At 29.5% G+C, this 20,244-nt stretch overlaps 3 protein-coding genes, 2 long non-coding RNA genes and 1 pseudogene across 5 annotated transcripts; 2 read left to right on the forward strand and 4 right to left on the reverse strand.

The window, feature by feature from the left end:
• Positions 1–76: 76 nt before the first annotated feature.
• LOC104746026 (protein LURP-one-related 13) lies at positions 77–1,043 on the forward strand. Its single transcript, XM_010467413.3, has 2 exons — positions 77–392; positions 497–1,043. The coding sequence occupies exons 1-2, from the start codon at positions 165–167 to the stop codon at positions 836–838; spliced, it is 570 nt and encodes a 189-aa protein (XP_010465715.2). The 5' UTR covers positions 77–164; the 3' UTR covers positions 839–1,043.
• On the reverse strand, positions 1,035–3,704 carry LOC104746027 (acetate/butyrate--CoA ligase AAE7, peroxisomal). The gene is made up of 3 exons (XM_010467414.3): positions 3,093–3,704; positions 2,169–2,759; positions 1,035–2,096 (listed from the first exon to the last, which is right to left on the reverse strand). The coding sequence occupies exons 1-3, from the start codon at positions 3,312–3,314 to the stop codon at positions 1,200–1,202; spliced, it is 1,710 nt and encodes a 569-aa protein (XP_010465716.1). The 5' UTR covers positions 3,315–3,704; the 3' UTR covers positions 1,035–1,199.
• Positions 3,705–4,570: 866 nt separating this feature from the next.
• LOC104746028 (uncharacterized) lies at positions 4,571–5,326 on the reverse strand. The gene is made up of 2 exons (XR_760809.3): positions 5,089–5,326; positions 4,571–4,849 (listed from the first exon to the last, which is right to left on the reverse strand). It is a non-coding gene; the product is annotated as an uncharacterized LOC104746028 (long non-coding RNA).
• Positions 5,327–9,372: 4,046 nt separating this feature from the next.
• On the reverse strand, positions 9,373–9,751 carry LOC109129082 (chitinase-like protein 2 pseudogene; annotated as a pseudogene).
• A 4,076-nt stretch (positions 9,752–13,827) lies between these two features.
• LOC147926374 (uncharacterized) lies at positions 13,828–14,285 on the forward strand. The gene is made up of 2 exons (XR_015582825.1): positions 13,828–13,946; positions 14,053–14,285. It is a non-coding gene; the product is annotated as an uncharacterized LOC147926374 (long non-coding RNA).
• Positions 14,286–16,704: 2,419 nt separating this feature from the next.
• On the reverse strand, positions 16,705–17,378 carry LOC147926375 (defensin-like protein 47). Its single transcript, XM_087489510.1, has 2 exons — positions 17,233–17,378; positions 16,705–16,990 (listed from the first exon to the last, which is right to left on the reverse strand). Exons 1-2 carry the CDS (start codon positions 17,315–17,317, stop codon positions 16,839–16,841), a joined length of 237 nt encoding a protein of 78 aa, XP_087345636.1. The 5' UTR covers positions 17,318–17,378; the 3' UTR covers positions 16,705–16,838.
• Between the last annotated feature and the right edge of the window lie 2,866 nt (positions 17,379–20,244).

The following is a 20,244-nucleotide window of genomic DNA, read 5'->3' on the forward strand; positions in this document are numbered from 1 at the left end:
CCTGAAGACGACGTTCCTTAAACGATGTCGTTTTGTAGTTCGAATTTAATTATAGTTTCAGAAAAAGTCATGTGACGACCAAAGAAAAGATCAATAAATTCGAGCTTTGATAAATGTGTTCTTATATTAATTTGTCATCTCCTTTGAAACAAACAAAACAATAAATGGCAAAACAAGATCCAACTAGCAGCAGCAACACGATACCAATACCAACACTCGTAGGATCTGAGTTTGTTCGTCCTCAAACGTTAGATCTTATCATTACCGGAGATACAGTGAAGGATACCACCGGGAACAAAGTTTTCAAAGTCAAAACGCCTCTCTTTGGTCTCCACAACAAAAGAATTTTGCTTGATCCTAATGACTCTCCCATTCTCACCATGAAAATGAAGGTTTTCTAATTAGTTTTTTCTTCCCTCTTGATTACTACGAATATTTTCTTGATTTTCTTGTTTTTCATGAGTTGATTCTTGGTTATGTGAAATGTAATGAAAAGGTGACTAGTAAGCACGATCGATGGCAAGTGTATAGAGGAAGTGATTTAGATGATAAGATCTTCACGGTTAAAAGATCATCGACGGTTCAATTGAAGACAAGAGTTGAAGTATTCTTGAAACATAACCAGACCAGTGAAGCGTCTTGTGATTTCACTATTAAAGGCCGGTTTATGAAACGTGCATGTACGATCTATGTTGGAGAATCTACCAAAATCATCGCTCAGGTACATGAAGGAGACAAGAGACTAGTGGCTACAATATACCCCAATGTTGACCACGCTTTTATTGTTACACTTATCTTTATATTTGACCTCATTAATATGGTTGGGGCTGGGATTTGATTACTACTATTATTTTGAGCCTTGAGGGAAAGAGTTAACAATTTTACATTGTCTATTTGTAAATGTGTGTATGTGTGTGTGTGTCACCTTCGTGGTCAGGCCTATGTATGTTGTCATATTTTGTGTGTTTACATGTGTATCTCTCAATTGTCTTATGATACTCCATTGTTTCGGATTCCATCTGAGAAAAAATAACTGTTGCAAAGGGCGATGTTTTATTTATCAACAAAAAAGTTGAAAATGAAAACAAAACAATTTGGAAGTCTCTGTTATCATATGAAAAGTATACAAAGACAACGTTCCACAAAACATACAAACACATTATTTTCGAACTGATGTCCTTATGAGTTATTATCACTTCCTATAACCTGCTTCTTGGTACCGGTCCCATCTCTTTGGCCTTAGTCCTCAGAACATGCTTCTGAATTTTTCCAGTAGCCGTCTTTGGTAATGGCCCAAACACCACAGACTTTGGGACCCAATACGCCGGAAGCTTCTCCCGGCAGAATCTCATTATATCTTGAGCCAACTTATTCTGGTCTAGCTTCTCGTAACCGCTCTTAAGCGTCACAAACGCACAAGGAGATTCTTGCCATCGCTCGTCTGGCCTGGCCACAACAGAGGCTTCAAGAACAGCTGGGTGATGGTACACTACGTTTTCCACCTCGACACTGCTTATATTCTCACCGCCAGAGATTATAATGTCCTTTGACCTGTCCTTGATCTCGATATAGTTGTCTGGATGTTTCACTGCGATATCCCCTGAGTGGAACCATCCGCCAGCAAAACTCTCTTTGTTTGCTTCTGGATTCTTTAGATAACCTTTCATCACCATGTTCCCTCGGAAAACTATCTCTCCAGCGGTTTTCCCGTCTGCAGGAACAGGTTTTCCAGTCAGAGTGTCAATGACGTCAAGCTGCTCCATTCCGGTATAGCGGACACCTTGGCGGGCATTGAGCTTGGCCTGAGTCTCAGGAGGGAGGGAATCCCACTCAGGTTTCCAAGCGCAAACAGTGGAAGGACCGTAAGTCTCGGAAAGCCCATAGGTGTGAGCGACTCGGAAGCCCTTCTGACTCATGGAGAAGAGAACAGAAGGTGGAGGGGCAGCTCCTGCGGTCATGACATGGACTGTATGGGGAAGAGGAAGGATAGTATCCTCCTGAGGAGCATTGACAATAGTGTTGAGGACCACAGGCGCTGCACAGAAATGGGTTACCTTGTACTTAGCTATGCTTGAATACACTTCCTTAGCCGTAACCTGAAAACCAAAATTTAATCAAGACTTCTAATTTATGTCAACTTCTTTTCACAAGTGACTCTCAAGTACTACCTGACGGAGACAAATGCTTGTACCGGATAGCACAGCAAGGGACCAAGGGAAACACCAACCGTTGCAATGAAACATCGGGAGAGTCCACAAATAAACAGGACCTTCTTGCATTCCCCAAATGAGTGGATTACTCATAGCCATTATATAAGCTCCTCGATGGTGAAGCACCACTCCTTTCGGACTAGCAGTTGTTCCCGAGGTGTAACCAAGAGCAATGCTCTGCCATTCATCAACCGGTGGCTGCCACGGATAGTTCGGGTCTCCGGTTCCAAGAAAATCCTCATATTCTATGGCTCCTTTCGACAAAGCACGGTTAAGAGACTCAGGAGGACAGGTGTGATCACCTATAACAATTAAAAGTGGGCGTTTGAAACTGCTTCCAGCTTTCTCCTCCATAACTCTCAAAGATTCCTCGGCCAGAGTAAAAAACTCTTGATCCACCATTATAACAGCGCTTTGTGAGTGACCGAGAAGGAAAGCTATTGTTGGAGCATTGAGACGGATGTTAACACAATTCAAGACGGCTCCACACATTGGTACTCCGAAATGAGATTCGTACATTGCTGGAATGTTTGGTGCAATAATAGCCACCTGAAACAACGCAAAGCGCCATCATTATAACATTGCAACCAAACCAAACCAAATAAAATCGACATCATCACCAGTGCATCAATGAACAAGATTCATGATATGATTCCACAACATAGATTCTAATATGAAATCGATTACAATCTCCTATGTGATAGATTAGACAAAATCTACAGTAATCAATTTCTTCTAGCCAATCATATGCGTTTCTTCAATTATGGAAATATCTGATTTTGTTCAAAATCAAAACGATTCAATGTTATTGGAAAAGAACATATCAGCTAGAGTCAACACCTACACCAAAGAATCCACCGGAGGAGCAAAAAGAGCGATTACCGTGGAACCGGGGCCGATGGATCGATCGGCGAGAGCGGAGGCGAGTCGACGACACCGTTCATAAGTCTGACGCCACGTGTACTCTCGAGATCCGTGAATCACCGATTTTCTCGTCGGATGAATCGCCGCAGCCCTGTCTAAGAACCAGAGCGGCGTCAACGCCGTGTAGTTGGCCTGAATCTTGGGAAGATCGTCGATGTCACGCCACTTCCTTGCCGCCATATCCGACTCTCTCTTTCTCTCTTTCAATATTTTTTTTTTTGGGTTTGTTTGTTTATTCAAATCTGGAGAGAGTGGAGAAGCCAATCACAAAGACGTTGATGAAGAAGTCGTAAAGGGAAGAGGAGGAGGAAAGCTTATATGGAGGAGTGTGTCTGGTTGTTTTTGGGGTGAGGTGTAATTGCCACGTGTCGTTTTGTTGTTTTTTCCCCGGTTTTAATTTTGTTTAGCGGACCGGAAAAAAAAATACCCCAAAATTAATTTGAACCGAACAACATTTGTAAGGTCGTCGATGCAAAATTGAGGATCAGACTGTGACTGTTACTGATCAAATGGGAAGGTTTTTATTGGATTTTTTTTTCTATTCTATTTTATATGATGGTAATCCAATCTACCAAAAAAGAACTAAGAGTGATTCTATTTTATATTTTTAATTAAAATATATTAGTGGCCACTATTCTACTAGGAAGAAAATGGCAAGAGTATCACGTTGTTTATATGTGTTGGAGATTAGTTTGTGTTTTTGATTTACAATTTCTTAATTATCAACAAATTATAACGCATCTATTTTCTTTTAATTTGCAAAATTAAGAAGATAGCAATAATAAATCTCAATATATTCGAATCATTTGGTAATAAAAAGCATGCTTATTATTAATTTGTCATTTTGCTGGTCTCGATATTGTTTGACTAATAGCCATATATATGCTCACTCATTGTAATAAATTGATAGAAATCGAAAGTGAGTGGATTGTCTCAATTTATTTCATATTGTTTTATCCGTAAACTCCCATGAGACTTTTATAAATCAGAGAAAAAAAAAAGTAAAACTATATAATTATATAAATCCCATGGTACATTTTTTATTTTGTTTGTACACCATTTAGCTACAATTTTATCACCACGTTCTCTTACCAAAACTGGCGTTAAACATTAACTATCTTACTCAAAAAGCATTTTTTCTATATCCTTATCCATCATCGATCACATTAAAAATACCAAGAGCTCTACTAGATTTGACCTGACTAGATCTGATCGGGAAAGCCTACTTAACTAGATAAAGATAGAATGACGTACGTACATAGACCAAACAACTCTAATATTTCTTGAATCGTCTTTACGGCGTTCTTTTTTTTTTTTTTTTTTTTTTTTTTTATCTACCTAATGTTGTAATTGTGCTTTCATTGGCGTATTTATAATCACATTTCCTTGATGGCTTTGGATGGTAAATTGCTTTTAGTTAATTATTCTACGGTAAATGCATCATCACAGATTATTTCTTGCATTTATTTGTAAAGGCAAGATACAAAATTAAATCCCATATTTTAGAGAATATATATACGATCTTAGAATCGTCAAATTTGAGAAAGAGCATATATAAGTTTACTACTTTTGGCAACAACATTTCACAGGACATGGAATACAAGGAGAACCACAGTCTCCACTTTTAAATCCCGCATTTTTACAGTTGTTATTACATTCCTCCCGTCCATAGTATTCCGAACACGGGCCATGGCAGTTGTCAAATGAAAAATTTTCTACACAATCAATACAAACATGTGTAAATTAATCTTATATAACATTTCAATAAAAAGATAGTTATATAACATGTCCAAATGATAAAATTTTAACACAAACTTTTGAATGCATGTCTATATATACATAGAAACAAAAACATGGTCAATTCAAATTCTACATAGATATTTAAATTAAATATAGAATTTGACATGTTCTTTGTTAATTTGCAAAATAAAACTAAACCAAACTTTAAATATACCTGAAGCCAAAATGTTGTGGCTAGACAATGAAACTGCAAATATCATTACAAGGAAACAAATCACCAAAGTTTTTGTACTACCCATAGTAATTTTTTTTATGAACTCTATTGAGGTATCTAAATGTTTATATTTTTCCAGATCTTGGAGGATTGACTCTATTTATATAGCTTATGGTCTTTAATTTTTTATTATTATTAATTGATTTTCCATCTTTTTGGTCAAAGTTGTCTTTTTTTTGTGGGGGGGGGGGGGGGAATTCATTTACATTTATGAATATGTAAATATTTACAGATAATGATCATAAATGAGAACTTAAAACTTCAAAAAGTATTTGACACTTGTGAATAAATATGGTTAAAGACAATTTGTTGGATATATTATCACTATGATCAATCAATATCTTAAGTTAGATGCAAAATTTTAATTTCATAATTCAATATTGGAAAATTTTGTTTAAAATTAGGTATATGGTATAAATTTGCTTTGATTTTAAAATGGAGATAAAAAATAAATTGAAATATAATGAAAATTACATATTATGATCATTAACTTTTTTTGGTTAAAGGTAAAATTACATATTTAATGAAAATTATATGTAAGATCATTAACTTTTTCGGTTAAAGGTAAAATTTAAATTATTGTGCTAGAGGTGCTTCAACCCAAACAAACCAATCCTATCCGGTCTTAACCAAAACTAAATATTCATTCGGAAAAATTGAACCATATCACCGCCACAATAGTTATCAAGTCCGTTGTTGGTTCAAAGTGACACCTTCGTTATTATAAACTAGATTCGGACCCGCACGTACGTGCGGGGTTGATTTCAAAAATTAATGTTATTATCAGGTTTACAATATATAATCTATGTGCAGAGTAATGTTTATAAACATATTTCTAACGAATATTAGTAATAATTATAATCTAAACTCGTATCAATATAGCATTTGATATGTTTTTGTTTTTTAGACAAAAAGTATAAACAACTACAATTAAAAAAGTAAGACGAATATAGAATGTTTATATCTGGACAGAAAAACCCGTCACGTCCCATATATGTCATATTTATTATATTCATAACTGTGATTTTAATAATACTTTACCCATTTGAGATTGTATACTTTAATCCAACAGATAAAGAAATAGGTAGAAGATTTAGACGGGATATTCGTACTTCATGTACTTTTTGTTTGGATATTTAATTTTTACAAATTAGTGGACATTATACAATTTTTCTTTATATTTCTGAAAATTTTCTATCAAATTGGATAAAATCTACCATAATGATTAAAATTCCTAAACTTGATGACATAAATTGTATAGCATGAAAAACCCACATTGATAGTCTTACCTTGTAATAGTAATGTTTTTTATACTTGTCACCCAAAAACCACAGGAGCAATGTCTGCATTCGCCGTATTGAATTTGCAAAACCCGTGGGTAACATGTATTTTAATTTTTAAAAATTATCTATAAAATATCTTTTAAGAGATTGGATAAGAGATTATTTTATGTTTTAATATACTAAACTCTGTAAGATTTTCAAAAATATTCAAATTTATTCCATTCCAAAGTTATATATTTATCCATTCCAAATTGCTCTTACTCAAGTTAGATTTTGAGAATAAAATATAGCTATTAAAAAAAGGAATTTTAGCATATTACCCAAAATTTTATATATTCATGTGTGAAAAGAAGTGAAAATATTTCGTTTTGAACTTCATATTTATTCATTAGTATTTATTAATGAAACTTATCCTTATGCACTAACACAGTTATATTAATTATGTTGGTATGATAGGTTCTTTCGTTTTAGTTGGTAAGATAGCTTCTTTTTGCCCCCCAAAAAAAGTTGGTATGTTTAGTTCTATATTTATGCAATAGAATTAAATTTGATTTTGTTATATTATTTGAAATTGATAATTATAAAAAAAAAATTGTAGTTTATTGGTTTCATATAAGTTTGGATATGCGATTCTAACCAGTAACCAATACTCTGAAATATGTTTTGTTTAATTGCCGCAATTTAAATAACACACAAATTAAATGAAAATAAACAAAAATATGAATTTACAATTTAAAAATGATTTTATAAAATATATTAATAAACATTTTGATTTTTTATACCACACATATATACACATATACCTACGCCATATGTGTGGATGGTTACACAAATCTACTATACAATTATATTAATTAGAATCAATCACTTGAGAATTACATTCTTCATAATTAAAGTCCTTTGACAATACTCCTTCACGTTTCACCTTACATGTTTTCTCCTTGACACCATATGTATTAACAACATTTGTTCTTTTAACCGCCTACAAACATATATATACATATAAATATTAAAATCATGTGTGACAAAAAAAAATTAAAATCATTTATATATTGGTATTTTATTGTATTTTTTTGGTAGGAGGTACCTCCATGTATCTATATTGGTATCTTCATGTATTATTAATAATATATAAAATAAAAATATCAATTTAAAATATGAAATCTTAATTAAAGATATTACTATTTTTTATAGTTATGAGATTCTTAAGATATAATTTCATAAAGATAAACAACACCTTTTGTTGTTAAATGGTTAGGATTTTGTCAACAATGATGTAATTGAGAACCCTTTTCAAGGATGAAAAATATTAGAATACTAAAAGCAGAAAAACCTTAAAGAGTAGTTAAAAATAATAGAACAAAAACGCCTCACATATATTTTCTTGAGTAGTTTCATATTAAAAAAATACTTTTACAAATAGAAAAGAAGTATGCATACTAAATACTTTTTAAATTCAAACCATTGTTTATAAGTGATGATCTCTTCATTATTTCACCTGATAAAATGACCTTCAATATATCCCCACTGGATTGAAAAAGTTTGACATCATGATTCGGATCTGCCATCGTTCGTAACCATTTTGATATACAAAATTAGATTTTTCAAGTAGGATCGGGTACAATGCTCAATGTCTAACCATGACTATATTTATAGTGGAGGTCAACGGTTCCATCAATAGAATAAATGCAATTGATACCATATATTTTTATAACAAAATTGTTATTTTTGTTCCTATATTTTTCTTCCTGAGATTTCGTATAATTTCTATCGTAAATTTAGGTAACATTAGAAACGATTTTATTCCGGCTTGAGAGTAAATTTGGAATAGTTCCCTAGTTTGTGTTCCTGTTTAATATAATTGTTGAATTTTAGGAAATGTTTTCGTTATACCGAATTCCTTTACTGGGTTTGCAATATATGATCATTTTTCATAAATAGGTAAGTTGTTATCTATACTATCTATACTATTAATACGTGCGTGTCATTGAATGGGATAGGTAAGTTGCGTGATTATGAGGACATTAATATTATTGATTTTTCATTGATTTGTTTCTAATAGTTTTAGGGAGCTAATGATCTGTTATACTCCCTCTGTTTCACAAAGAGTGTCATTTTGACTTGATTTTTTTGTTTCAAATTAAGTGTCATTTTAGATTTTCAATGTAATATTAAGCATAAATTTCCAACTTTAACCTCATATTCATTGAAGAATATCAAGAGTCAATATCAATTTTAAGGATATAAGAGATATTTAAATATGTTTTCTTAATTTGTGTGTAAAGTGTCAAAATGACACTTATTATGAAACAGAGGAAGTAATAAATATTTGTTAATTATAGAATGCTTGTTTTTGGAAACTTGTATGTAGACCAATAAATACAAATATCTAGGTTATGGGCCGATCGTCCAATATATGGGCCCGAGTGATTGATACGTTCGTTTGGTATCTAGGATAACTGTCCTCAATCCAAACAGACAAATCACGATCCGAACAGATTAAATCTGGTTTGCATTAATATCAACGTGTGTTTGGCAATAAAATTACCTGCCTATCCTTTTCTTTTTATATGGTTTGTTATATTATGAAGGGTATTTCATGTCCTATTTTTCCATTCTTTTTGTACAGAGCAAATAATGCTTCCCTTTTAATAGTATAGATAAAACATTACTGAATTTTTTTTTTTTTTTTTATAACATTTCTGAAATTTTGAATCGTAAAAGTTTGTGAATAAGAGTTTTCGGATCCATTAAAACATATAGCACTTCTTTTGTTCGAACTAGGATTTTATCTTTATCCTTTTGGTGTGGGAAATATTGTAATTCGTACGTATATTTTTACAAAATGTATAAAAACCAAGCCCATGCAAAAGTCAAAACACATATACACCAAACTCGAGTTCTTTTTCAAAAGTCAACCGAACCATATTTCATAAAAACATCACTCAAGAAGAGGACCAGAGGTCGGAGGAGCAGAGGAGGAAGTGAAAGGCTCTTGATCGGCGCACGATAGAAACTCGTGAGGACCAGCTTCTTCTCGTCCAACGCCTATGAGATCAAGATAATACAAGTAGTGAGAAACGATGTTGTTCATCTCATCGTTATCGAATCCGATGTTGTTCACGATAGAAACTCGTGGCTCCGAACCCGGGGGTTCTTTTCGAAGCCGTGTCGTTCTTCGTCGGCTTCCATTTCCCGACGAATACGTCGTGCGCTGACGGCAAATGCTTCTTCGGTGGCGTCATCCACCGCCAAATCGCCGCCTGAAACGCCAACGTGGCGTTGTTCTCTAGATACTCTGGATGACTTAGTAGGTCCATTTTCAAAGCTTCCCCGGTTTGACCATAATTGTAATTCTTAAAACCAGATCAACGTAAACGAAGTTGAACCTGAGAATTAAATTAGAGTAAACCAGAACTGTTTGATTAAAACGACGTACCAGTAAACCGGTAAAGCTCCTCGACCGTGGTACGAGACTCCGGGAGAACAAGGATACGTCAATTTATAGTAATCGTCGCAATAGAGCTGATCAGGACCAATTATTGATGTGTGAGTCAGTGAGTGTCCTCATCGGTGAGTTAATAAAAATAACATTTTTATTATCATTTTATCCTTTTTTAATAAAACTGAATTACACAACTTCAAATTGGTAGACCACATAATATTAATATACGTTATAACTAAGATTAATTAATTGATAGGTTATATGGATTAATTATTTGATAAGTTATATAGATTTAGAATTATGATCTTCTTTTATTCTAAAGAATAAAATATCAAAAAATATTTAACTAATCATATATAGACAAAAAATCTCAAAAATTAATCACTATTCCATATAGTACAAGTGATTTCCGATTATACTAAAAAATAAAATCTTCCCTAACTTTATCAGAAAATTTTGAGTCATCAAAATTTGAATATTTAAATTTATTTCATATATTTCTTTTGTTGAATTGTACAGTTTTATATACTATAATAAACTTTTTAAATAATTTAATTTGGAATCTTTAGAAATAGTTTAATTTGATATTATTAAGAATATTATAAATATATGATATATCAAAAAGTTAAAAATTATAAACACTCTAATTTGATTTGTTATAGAACGGGTAAGTAATATATCAATATAATATGAAAAAATTCAAGAAATATGATTTTTTGCTAGAGCACGGGTTAAAATTTCAAAAATATGATTTCTCGGATTAAATTTATGTTTGGAATAATGTTGTTTGGTAGGTTTTCTCGGTCACGATAATTTTGACAAAGATATGTTATATATTTGGTCCTAAAATTAATATGCGCTATACTATAGGTTAAATCATATAATAACAATAAAAATACAATACATAATTTTAAACACTAAACAAATCAAATAAAATTAACAAACAAAAATTAATTTTTTTATCACACAACTTAATCCGCGTTATACCGCGGGTCAAAATATAGATATAGTAAAATATATCTTACAGAATAAATGTTATTTTCATAAGTCATATTCAATATATGATTTCATGCCATAATATTTCATCCAAAAAAAACTTTCAAAACAAGTAAAATAATCACATATACGATGTTTTAAATAAAAATGACCAAATAAACAAAAGGAACGAATTTATACATGTGCTCTAGCACATGTCATATTGTAGTTAATAACTAATTGAGTTACATCTTGACGGAAAAATGGTCAAAATCGATTCAGATTATTTGCATAACGCTTTTTTATATCCGATCTATGATATCATGCATTTATCATTCTTAACCGTCTAATAATTAAAATTTTCTACGAACGTAAACTTAAAACTTTTTAGCCGGTTTCAACATTTTTAATAAACGGTGTTAGTTAACCGCTTAACGAAGCTAGTCAAACCACAATGAAGTGACCATGTGGCATGTAGACATCAAAACAACGTCATTTTGATACCTCAAATAAAACTAAAACAAAATGTAGTTACAAGAATTTGAACCTAAGAAAGCACAGTCAAACACACTGGCACCGTAACCACAAAACATATTGATTTCTACAGTTCTCATGAACCACCGGCACAGTTAGGTTCAAATCCTTGTAACTACATTTTATTTTACTTTTATTTGACCTATCAAAATGATGTTGTTTTGATGCCTACATCTCATTTGATTTCATCTCATTGGCGTCTGACTCAGCGCCATTAAACAGTCAACTAACACTGTTTATGAAGATGTTGAAATCGGCTAAATTTATAAAGTTTAGGTGAGAAATTTAAATTATCAGTTAGTTCGGATTGATAAATGTATCGTATCATAGATTGGATATGAAAAAGCATTCGATAAATAACCTGGGTTGATTTTGGCTGTTTGTCACGAGAGCTTGGCTGTTCAATAAATCTACCTATCAGATAAGTTTTTATTTAGTTTGCTGTTAACATATTATTTTTGAGAAAATAAATCATGTGATGGTAGTTTGACTCAGTAGCACATGAAAATCTTATTACCATTCATATTATTTTGTTCAATTTCAGGATATATAAATTGAGAAGTTTTGAAAACAGTACAGAAGATTATAAAAAAAAAAAAAAAAAAAAAACCAGTTAACAGTAATGTGACAAGTGAGTTCTTGGGAAGCTATAGTTCTTGGAAAATCTGGAATAATCAGACTCTATGGCTACAGTTAACTCTTTCGATGGAAGCACTATAAAAAGGTCAGTTATTTAATTCTTTTGATGCTATATCTATTAATATTAATCTTATGAGACATTCACTTAAGAATATCGAAACTATTAGTGAAACAAACAAAAACACTTCACTTAAGAGAGAAGAGACTATTTGAGACTGCTAATTATTTGTTTGAGCTTTAGATTAGAGCATTTTATTGAAAGATATTCTACAGTATATGAACATACTCGTGCAAGTTTTAGATGGATGACCGAATTTGAACAACTGATGGAAAAAAGCATTTATAGTCTTGTATTCAAATTATCTCAGTCGTAACCTGAAATTAGGACAACTATAGACCAGAGTTACAATATGCATGGAAAAATTACAATCATTTCCCAAGTAAAGAGTGATTTACCTTATTCCAAGCATTTATCACTTTGAAAGACCTCTTGGTTTCAAATGTTTACCGATCCTAGAGAGTGATTTATACCTGCAAAACACATCAAATTTTTAATACCCTCACAAATCATAAAACTTGAAATTTCATATAACAAAAAGCAAAAATAACACAGAGTATTATATATGTCCGATACATTCATAAAAGTTGTCATAAGAAAAAAGTTAGTAACCTAAGGATTTTTTTTAATCATATCGAAGTAATAGGTGGTTTGGTTTGTGAAAAGAACTAGGATTGAATCCGTGGTACACGACGGGAAAATTATTTAATTTTATTTATAATGATGTTTGATTTTAACCGTATTTAATGTAGTAATAAAATTATATATTTTTAATTTTTTAGTATTATTTATATTTAAGTGGTAATACAATTATTCTTAAAGTATTATATTTTTATCAGGATAAAACACTAAAATTATGAAATATAACTGTTTGTATAATGTATAATTAATCAGAATAATATTTTGTATTTATTTAAAATAATACTATTATTTTTTGTTTAATATATAATTATTTAATTTAACTGATTTTTTTTATTTTTCAGTGTATACAGTCTAGTTTAATGATTGATTTTGTATTTTATTTTATTTTATTTTGGGACACATTAATAAGGAATTTAGGTAAAATTAATTAGTTTCTATAAAAAATCGATTTTGTCAATTTACAATATTATTATTGCTTTTAGTGCAATTTTATAGGGACTAAAATTTTAAATAAGCAATATTAAAAGGGTAAACCCCAAAATGTACTTAAAAAAATGTATACATAGATATAGATAATAAGAGTTAAGGTTGTTAAGGTTGTTAACGACGTTTTAGGCAATACATTAGTAAATCATTCCGTTTTTATATATTGAATTCCTAATATTTTGATGTCTCTCGGCTCAAATTGAATCGCAAATTATCACAGATACTGATTTGGATTTGATTTCCTTAAATGTTTATATTAATGATATTTTCAGTTTAAATCAAATATATATGGTTAGTTTTCTCGAATGAGATAATTGGTATGAATGATTTGCTATTAATCCTCTCAGTCAAAAGTTAGGAATACTGTTTTGATTTTGTTTCCTTAAACTTTTTTTCCGGACAAAACTTTCCTTAATTGTTTATATTAATATTTTTTGGGTAAATTGTTTTGCAGATTTGGAGGATCCGAGTATATCGACTCCATATCCGAATAGGTATGAAATTATTTAGTCAACTACAATATCTTACAATATCTAAAAATTAAAAGTTGATTTGATATAACTATTCTAAAAAAGATACTAGGAATGTACTCTATGGAGGGATAACATCTCTATATATATAACTCATAATTGTGTCTATTATGTTTCATTGACAAAACAAATAATTTAAAAGATGGTTTTTTCATACAAATCTGTCTGTTTTATATTCTTGTGTTTGGTTGTTCTCTTGATCCCACGTATGTATCATAAGAAATCTACATTTTTAATTTAAACCTATAAGATATATTTATTTATATATTATATATATACTATATTTTTAATTTTTTTTATTAAATATTACAGATACTGCGGAAGCTGATGTTACACCGAATATCGATTATTGGATAGGTTCTTGCACGACAACTAAAGATTGCGTCATAAAATGCATGAAGGTAAACTTGAAGCACGGAAAATGTTATTATGTGACACCTGATGCTCCTGAAAAAACTTGCGCTTGCTATGTAAACTAAACATGTTGTAAACATGTTATCTTTGAAAGTATAATTATAATATTATCTTGGAGTAAGTTTATTTTATTTGGTGCAAATAATAGCTTAATTTAATCGTAAATAACACTACAAGAAAAGTCTACATTGATAACATTAGAAGATAACTTATTTTACTAAACTTCTATAAAAATAGATGTTTTCTTTTGATTACTATATAATAACACTAAAAACAATGCTACGACAAAATCACTTACTCTCCCAAAATTTAGGGAAAATTTTCAGACCTTACATAAAAATACTTTTAAGTGTCAAAGAAAAAAAAACCTTTCATGACTCTTCTCCTCCATAGCCTCTCATCTCCATTGATTTTTTTTTTTTTTTTTGTCTCTCACTATCGTCGCGAAGACTATGGATAACTCAGATCCAGATTTATTCGCATGATATTATGTTATCAACATTCTGATTAGGGGTTTGCATACTCGTTTACTTATTTATCTCCTTTAATAACTACACCCCAAAAGTCACAAACAGACATAATCAAAAATAAAAATAAAGACCAAAAAAAAAAATATGAAGAACAAGAATACAATTTTAATTAAAACCAAAAAAAAAAAAAAAAGAATACAATTTTAATAAAATGCATTTTAGAGTAACTCGAGTGTTTCAAACGAATGGGCCGGTCCGTTTGACACCTCAAATCGAGACATGCGATCACAGTTTATCTTACATGGGATTCGACTATTGTATTTTCGGCTTGTTGTTCTTGGCTTCTTGCTTGTTTTGTTTTCCTGTTTTTTTTTTAATTTTTCTTGCTTGCTTTTTTTTTTTAAATTTGTTTATCGTTCCTTATGACTTAATAATGATATCTTAATTAACCTCAGCTGGGCATAATTAAAGTCTACAAACCAACTCATGTTTCATTCAATAATTAAGATGTGAGCTAATTACCTTCACATCTCCTTTACTTGGAGCTTGAACATCATTATCGATCGTCATACTAACCACTAACCAGCTTTCTTTTCCTCAATTATCTTTTTTTTTGAAAGAGATGAGAGGCAGTGGTTAGTATGACGATCCCATATGCTCCCTTCTCCAGCAGCTCCACAATCTAAACAAGCGTATATACTACTCACTCTTTTGTATCATAGTAAGCGAAAGATTAATTGGAAGAGGTCTCAAAATTTATGTTAAGGTTTTGAGGACTATTTCATTCATTGCAATAACGCAAAAGCGTTTCATCATTGAGTGATATCGAGAGATATAGCTTGGAGAGAGCAATGTTACAATCTGAAATATCATCATATTTTTTCTTTTCTAAGGCAAACGTCGGTTGACATTTAATTTAGAACACAATTCTATAAATATTTACTAGTATAATTAACTAGGCTGGTGTCCCTACCCTGAGCTGAAAAAAAGAAATAAGCTCTTATTTCCAATGTTTAAATTTTTTTTTTTTATATTTTAAAAATGAACCTTGTGCAAATGCACTCCCCGCGCATATGTGTGTAGAACCGGCCCTGTTGGTGTCATAAGTTTGCCGGTTTGACTGATCAAGTTTCAACCACTAGATAAATTTGATAAGAAAAATTCTTATGGTGATCAACATCGTAAAGTCTTCTGACATTATTTGCTTAAACCATTCGATTCTTTTCTTAACTAATGGATTTTCTAAATTTTATCTTAAATTGTAACTTTGACTAATATTAATGTCTCTCCATCTTCATCTTCAAACATATACTATAGTAATATAAAAATATTGAGTTTATTGCTCGCGAGAGGTTATATAATAAGAGTTGTAATGAATTTCATCGTTATTATGCTACTAATCAATCCGTGCTAGAGCACGGATTAAAATTTCTTTTATTTATATTATAATTTTAGAATAAAATTTATTTTTTATAATTGTTTTAAATGTTTTTTTAGATAAAATATTATGCAATAAAATCATTTGCTAAATATGGTGGTTTGAAAAAAACACTTATTTTGTAAGTTTTATATTGTTAATTTTGTAATTTTATGTATGAGAAATGGTTATATTTGTTGTTTGTTCTTATTTTAATTTTTGAAGTGAAAGTGTTTTAATATGATCCGTGCTTAGGTAAGATTTTATTTTTAACTGCACAATAAAATCTCAGAAATCACGATTAAGTGTGATAAATTGCCAAGATTTTATTCTTTTGTGTGCCTAACAGTATATATTTTGTAACAATACATTGAATACTAAAAATTTTATCTTGGAAATTATATAAATTATTGGAATATTCTCTTTAAGAGGATTCTTTAGAATATTCTTAAGTGTATTCATATAGCCCAGAGATTGACCAATTAATCTATAACTTTTTTTTGTAACCAACCTATATTTAATCTATGACCTATTTTGTAACCAACTTATAAAAATTATATAGTTTACAAAAAAAAGTTGTGTACTTCCATTTTATTATATAGGGGATTTACGTTAGGTTTAGTATAAGGTTTATTATATAGCAGATTTCAAGAGAAATTTATTATAATAAAGTTTTTATTATTTTATTGATTTTTTTTTTAAAAGCAAAATACAAATTAGCTCCAATAATTTAGAGAATATATATACGATCTTAGAATCGTCAAATTTGAGAGAAAGAGAGAGCATATATAAGTGTACTATAATTGACAACAACATTTCACAGGACATGGAATACAAGGAGAACCACAGTCTCCACTTTTAAATCCAATATTTTTACAGTCGTTCATACATTCCTCCCGTCCATAGAATTCTGAACATGGCTTACGGCAGTTGTCAAATGAAAAATTTTCTACACAATGGATGCAAACATTTGTAAATTAATCTTATATAACATTTCAATAAAAAAATTAGTTATATAACATGTCCAAATGATAAAAAATTTAACAAAAACTTTTTAATGCATGTCTATATATACATAGAAAACAAAAACATGGTCAATTCAAATTCTACATAGATATTTAAATTAAATATAGCTTTTGACATGATCTCTATTAATTTGCAAAATAAAACTGAACCAAACTTGAAATATACCTGAAGCCAAAACATTGTGGCTAGACAATGAAACTGCAAATATCATTGCAAGGAAACAAATCACCAAAGTTTTCGTACTACCCATAATAATTTTTTCTATGAACTCTGTTGAGGTATTTCTTGGAGATTGACTCTACTGAGGCATCTAAATGTTTATATTTTTCTAGATCTTGGAGGATTGACTCTATTTATATAACTTATGGTCTTTAATTTATTATTATTATTATTAATTGATTTTCCATCTTTTTGGTAAAATTTGTCTTTTTTTTTTTGGGGAAAAAATCATTTTCATTTATGAATATGTAAATATTTACAAATAATGATCATAAATGAGAACTTAAACTTCAAAAAGTATTTGACACTTGTGAATATCTAATATATTAAAGGAGAACTCGAGAGAGCTCACAGCCAATCTCACAAAAATTGACTTCTCTTGCCCTTAATGAAAATTGCCCTTAAAACTATTTCGGAGAAGCTTTTTCTCTCTATCTAGGTTGCTGAAACGTACCACATTCATCCTCAAACTTAAGATTACTAATTTGCCATTAATGAAATTCAAAACTGAACCTTTTTACCCTTTTCTAAGTTTTAATTAAAAAAAAACGAAATTTGTTTTACAAAATCGGAAATCTAATATATTTACACAATATCTCTTTTTTTTTTAAAATAGAAAATAAATATTAGAATATATTACGAATATTTGTTTAAAGAAAATTTCTATTTTTTAAAATATTAAAATGGTAAAGATAATTATGACGATTTTTCTTCTAAGCTATATATAGAGGCTCAACCAAAACAGTAGAAGTCAGATTCATTAAGCTAAACATATATTTTGAGAGTATAATGTTTCTTTTGTATTATTTTGGTTCTATTGAATCAACTTTACTATTGTATGATTTTAATTTTTTTTCATGTTGATGTACTATCCATATGCTTTGGTGCTTTGCATGATTAATTTTTATGCTGCTATAATTTTTAATTATTATGTTGAATCATATCAAAGGTTTAACCCATTTCATACTGTTTGGTTGTGTTTTAGGTGTACCTGCCATGGACCATGGATGTTTTTTTGTATATTAAAAATAAGATTGGACGAACAAGTTGATGAAGCAAGCAAAAAAATCAAATTGGTAAAGTATTTTTAATAATTGTATTTATTTGTTTTTTTTTTTTATAGTGGTGATTGTTATTCAATTTTATTCTCTTGGTTAAACATGATCATATTTTTATTCCATGATTTTTTATTCTACAAGCAAATGAGCAAAGACAACTTTTGACAATTTTATATTATCATCGGATTCTAATTTTTATGCTTTTTTTGTAGTGGTTGTTTGGAAAACAAGATCAAGCAATCATAAACTTTGTCTATGGATTCTCCATCTTTAAAAAATATAGGTTGTATTATTTTCTATATTGTTTTGTAGTTTAGTAATTTGAAATAAAATTTTATATGTAACCTAATACATATTTTTTTGTTTCAGTTGAATTCATGGATGATCATTTCTCTTGATCATATATTGTGGATCTACAAAACTGAATATAATGAAATTCATGTATTAATTTTTGCTAATCTGAATCTTTATTTTTTTTTAAATAATATTGTTGCTAATGCTTTTTTTTGTAATAATTATAGTTGCAGAAAAATTATGGTGGATTCTGTTCATAACAAATTTATGGTAATTTTCTAAAAACTTGGATTTCTTTCTGTTTACAAATAGATTTAAATTATAATTCTATTTATATGTAACCTATTACATAATTTTTTTTGTTTCAGTTGAATTCATGGATGATCATTGATCATAATTGTGGATCTACTAAATTGAATATAATGAAATTCATGTATTAATTTTTGCTAACCCGAACCCTTAATTTTTTAAAATAATATTGTCGCTAAAATTTTTTGTAATGATTATAGTTGCACAAAAATTATGGTGGATTCTATTCATAAAAAATTATGATAATTTTCTAAAGACTTTGATTTCTTTCTATTTACAAATAAATAAAATATTTTTTATGACTAATATTTAAATAAATATTTGTGACTAATATTTTTTCATAAATATTTATGACTAATATTCTTTTTTCCTCTTAAATTGATAAAAAGAAGAAGGAATGAATATTAATTGGATTCGGGACTTTATATCTCAGAGGTTTTTCAAGAATGAAAGAGATTAAGCAAAATTAGGAACAGTTTTTTTAACGATTTACAATTATTGTTTATTTGAAATTGCTTTAGATGGATAAATAATATATAATAAATAGTAATTTTCCCGTTTTGTTTAATAAAAAAAATTAGAAAACTAAATTTTATGTCTCATTTAAAATTTAAAAGTAATAGAAAATAAATACTAGAATATATTACAAATATTTCTTTGAGTTACCTGTTTTTTAAAAAAGTAAATTTCTACAGACCTTTTGTTTCACTTTTAAAATTATTTTTCTTTTAAAAACGAAAATTAGAAGAAAAAAAAAACAGAAATCAAATATTCATATCCAATTAAATTTTTTTTTAAAAATGGAAAATAAATACTTAAATCTTTTGTAAATATTTGTTTCAAGAAAATTTATATTTTCTAAAATGTTAAATTTCTATAGATAATTATGACGGTTTGATTTGGATAGAAGGAACTGAAAATCTCAAGAGGATATATTACAAATATCCATTTAATTTGATGATATGACACAATCTTTTGTGATCTCGGCAAAATCTCATAGGGTTGATGTAAATCTTCGGAAAACCCATGTTATTCCGGCTGGATCCCTATCACCAAAAGGAGGAACAAAGATTCTAAATAAGACAAAAGGTCCTGACAATTTATATATATTGAAAATATAAACGAGTAATTTTAACAAATTATTTTTCTTTCACTTTTAAAAATAAACTGTTTAAAAAAATGAATTATTATTTTTTAAACAAAAATTAGAAAATCTCAAAAATAAAATAATCGAATCCCATTTTAAATTATTAAAAACGGAAAATAAATACTATTTTTGAAGAATAAATTATAGCTT

Source organism: Camelina sativa, chromosome 15 (assembly GCF_030686135.1).
Source record: "Camelina sativa cultivar CO46 ecotype springtype chromosome 15, ASM3068613v1".
NCBI lineage: Eukaryota > Viridiplantae > Streptophyta > Magnoliopsida > Brassicales > Brassicaceae > Camelina > Camelina sativa.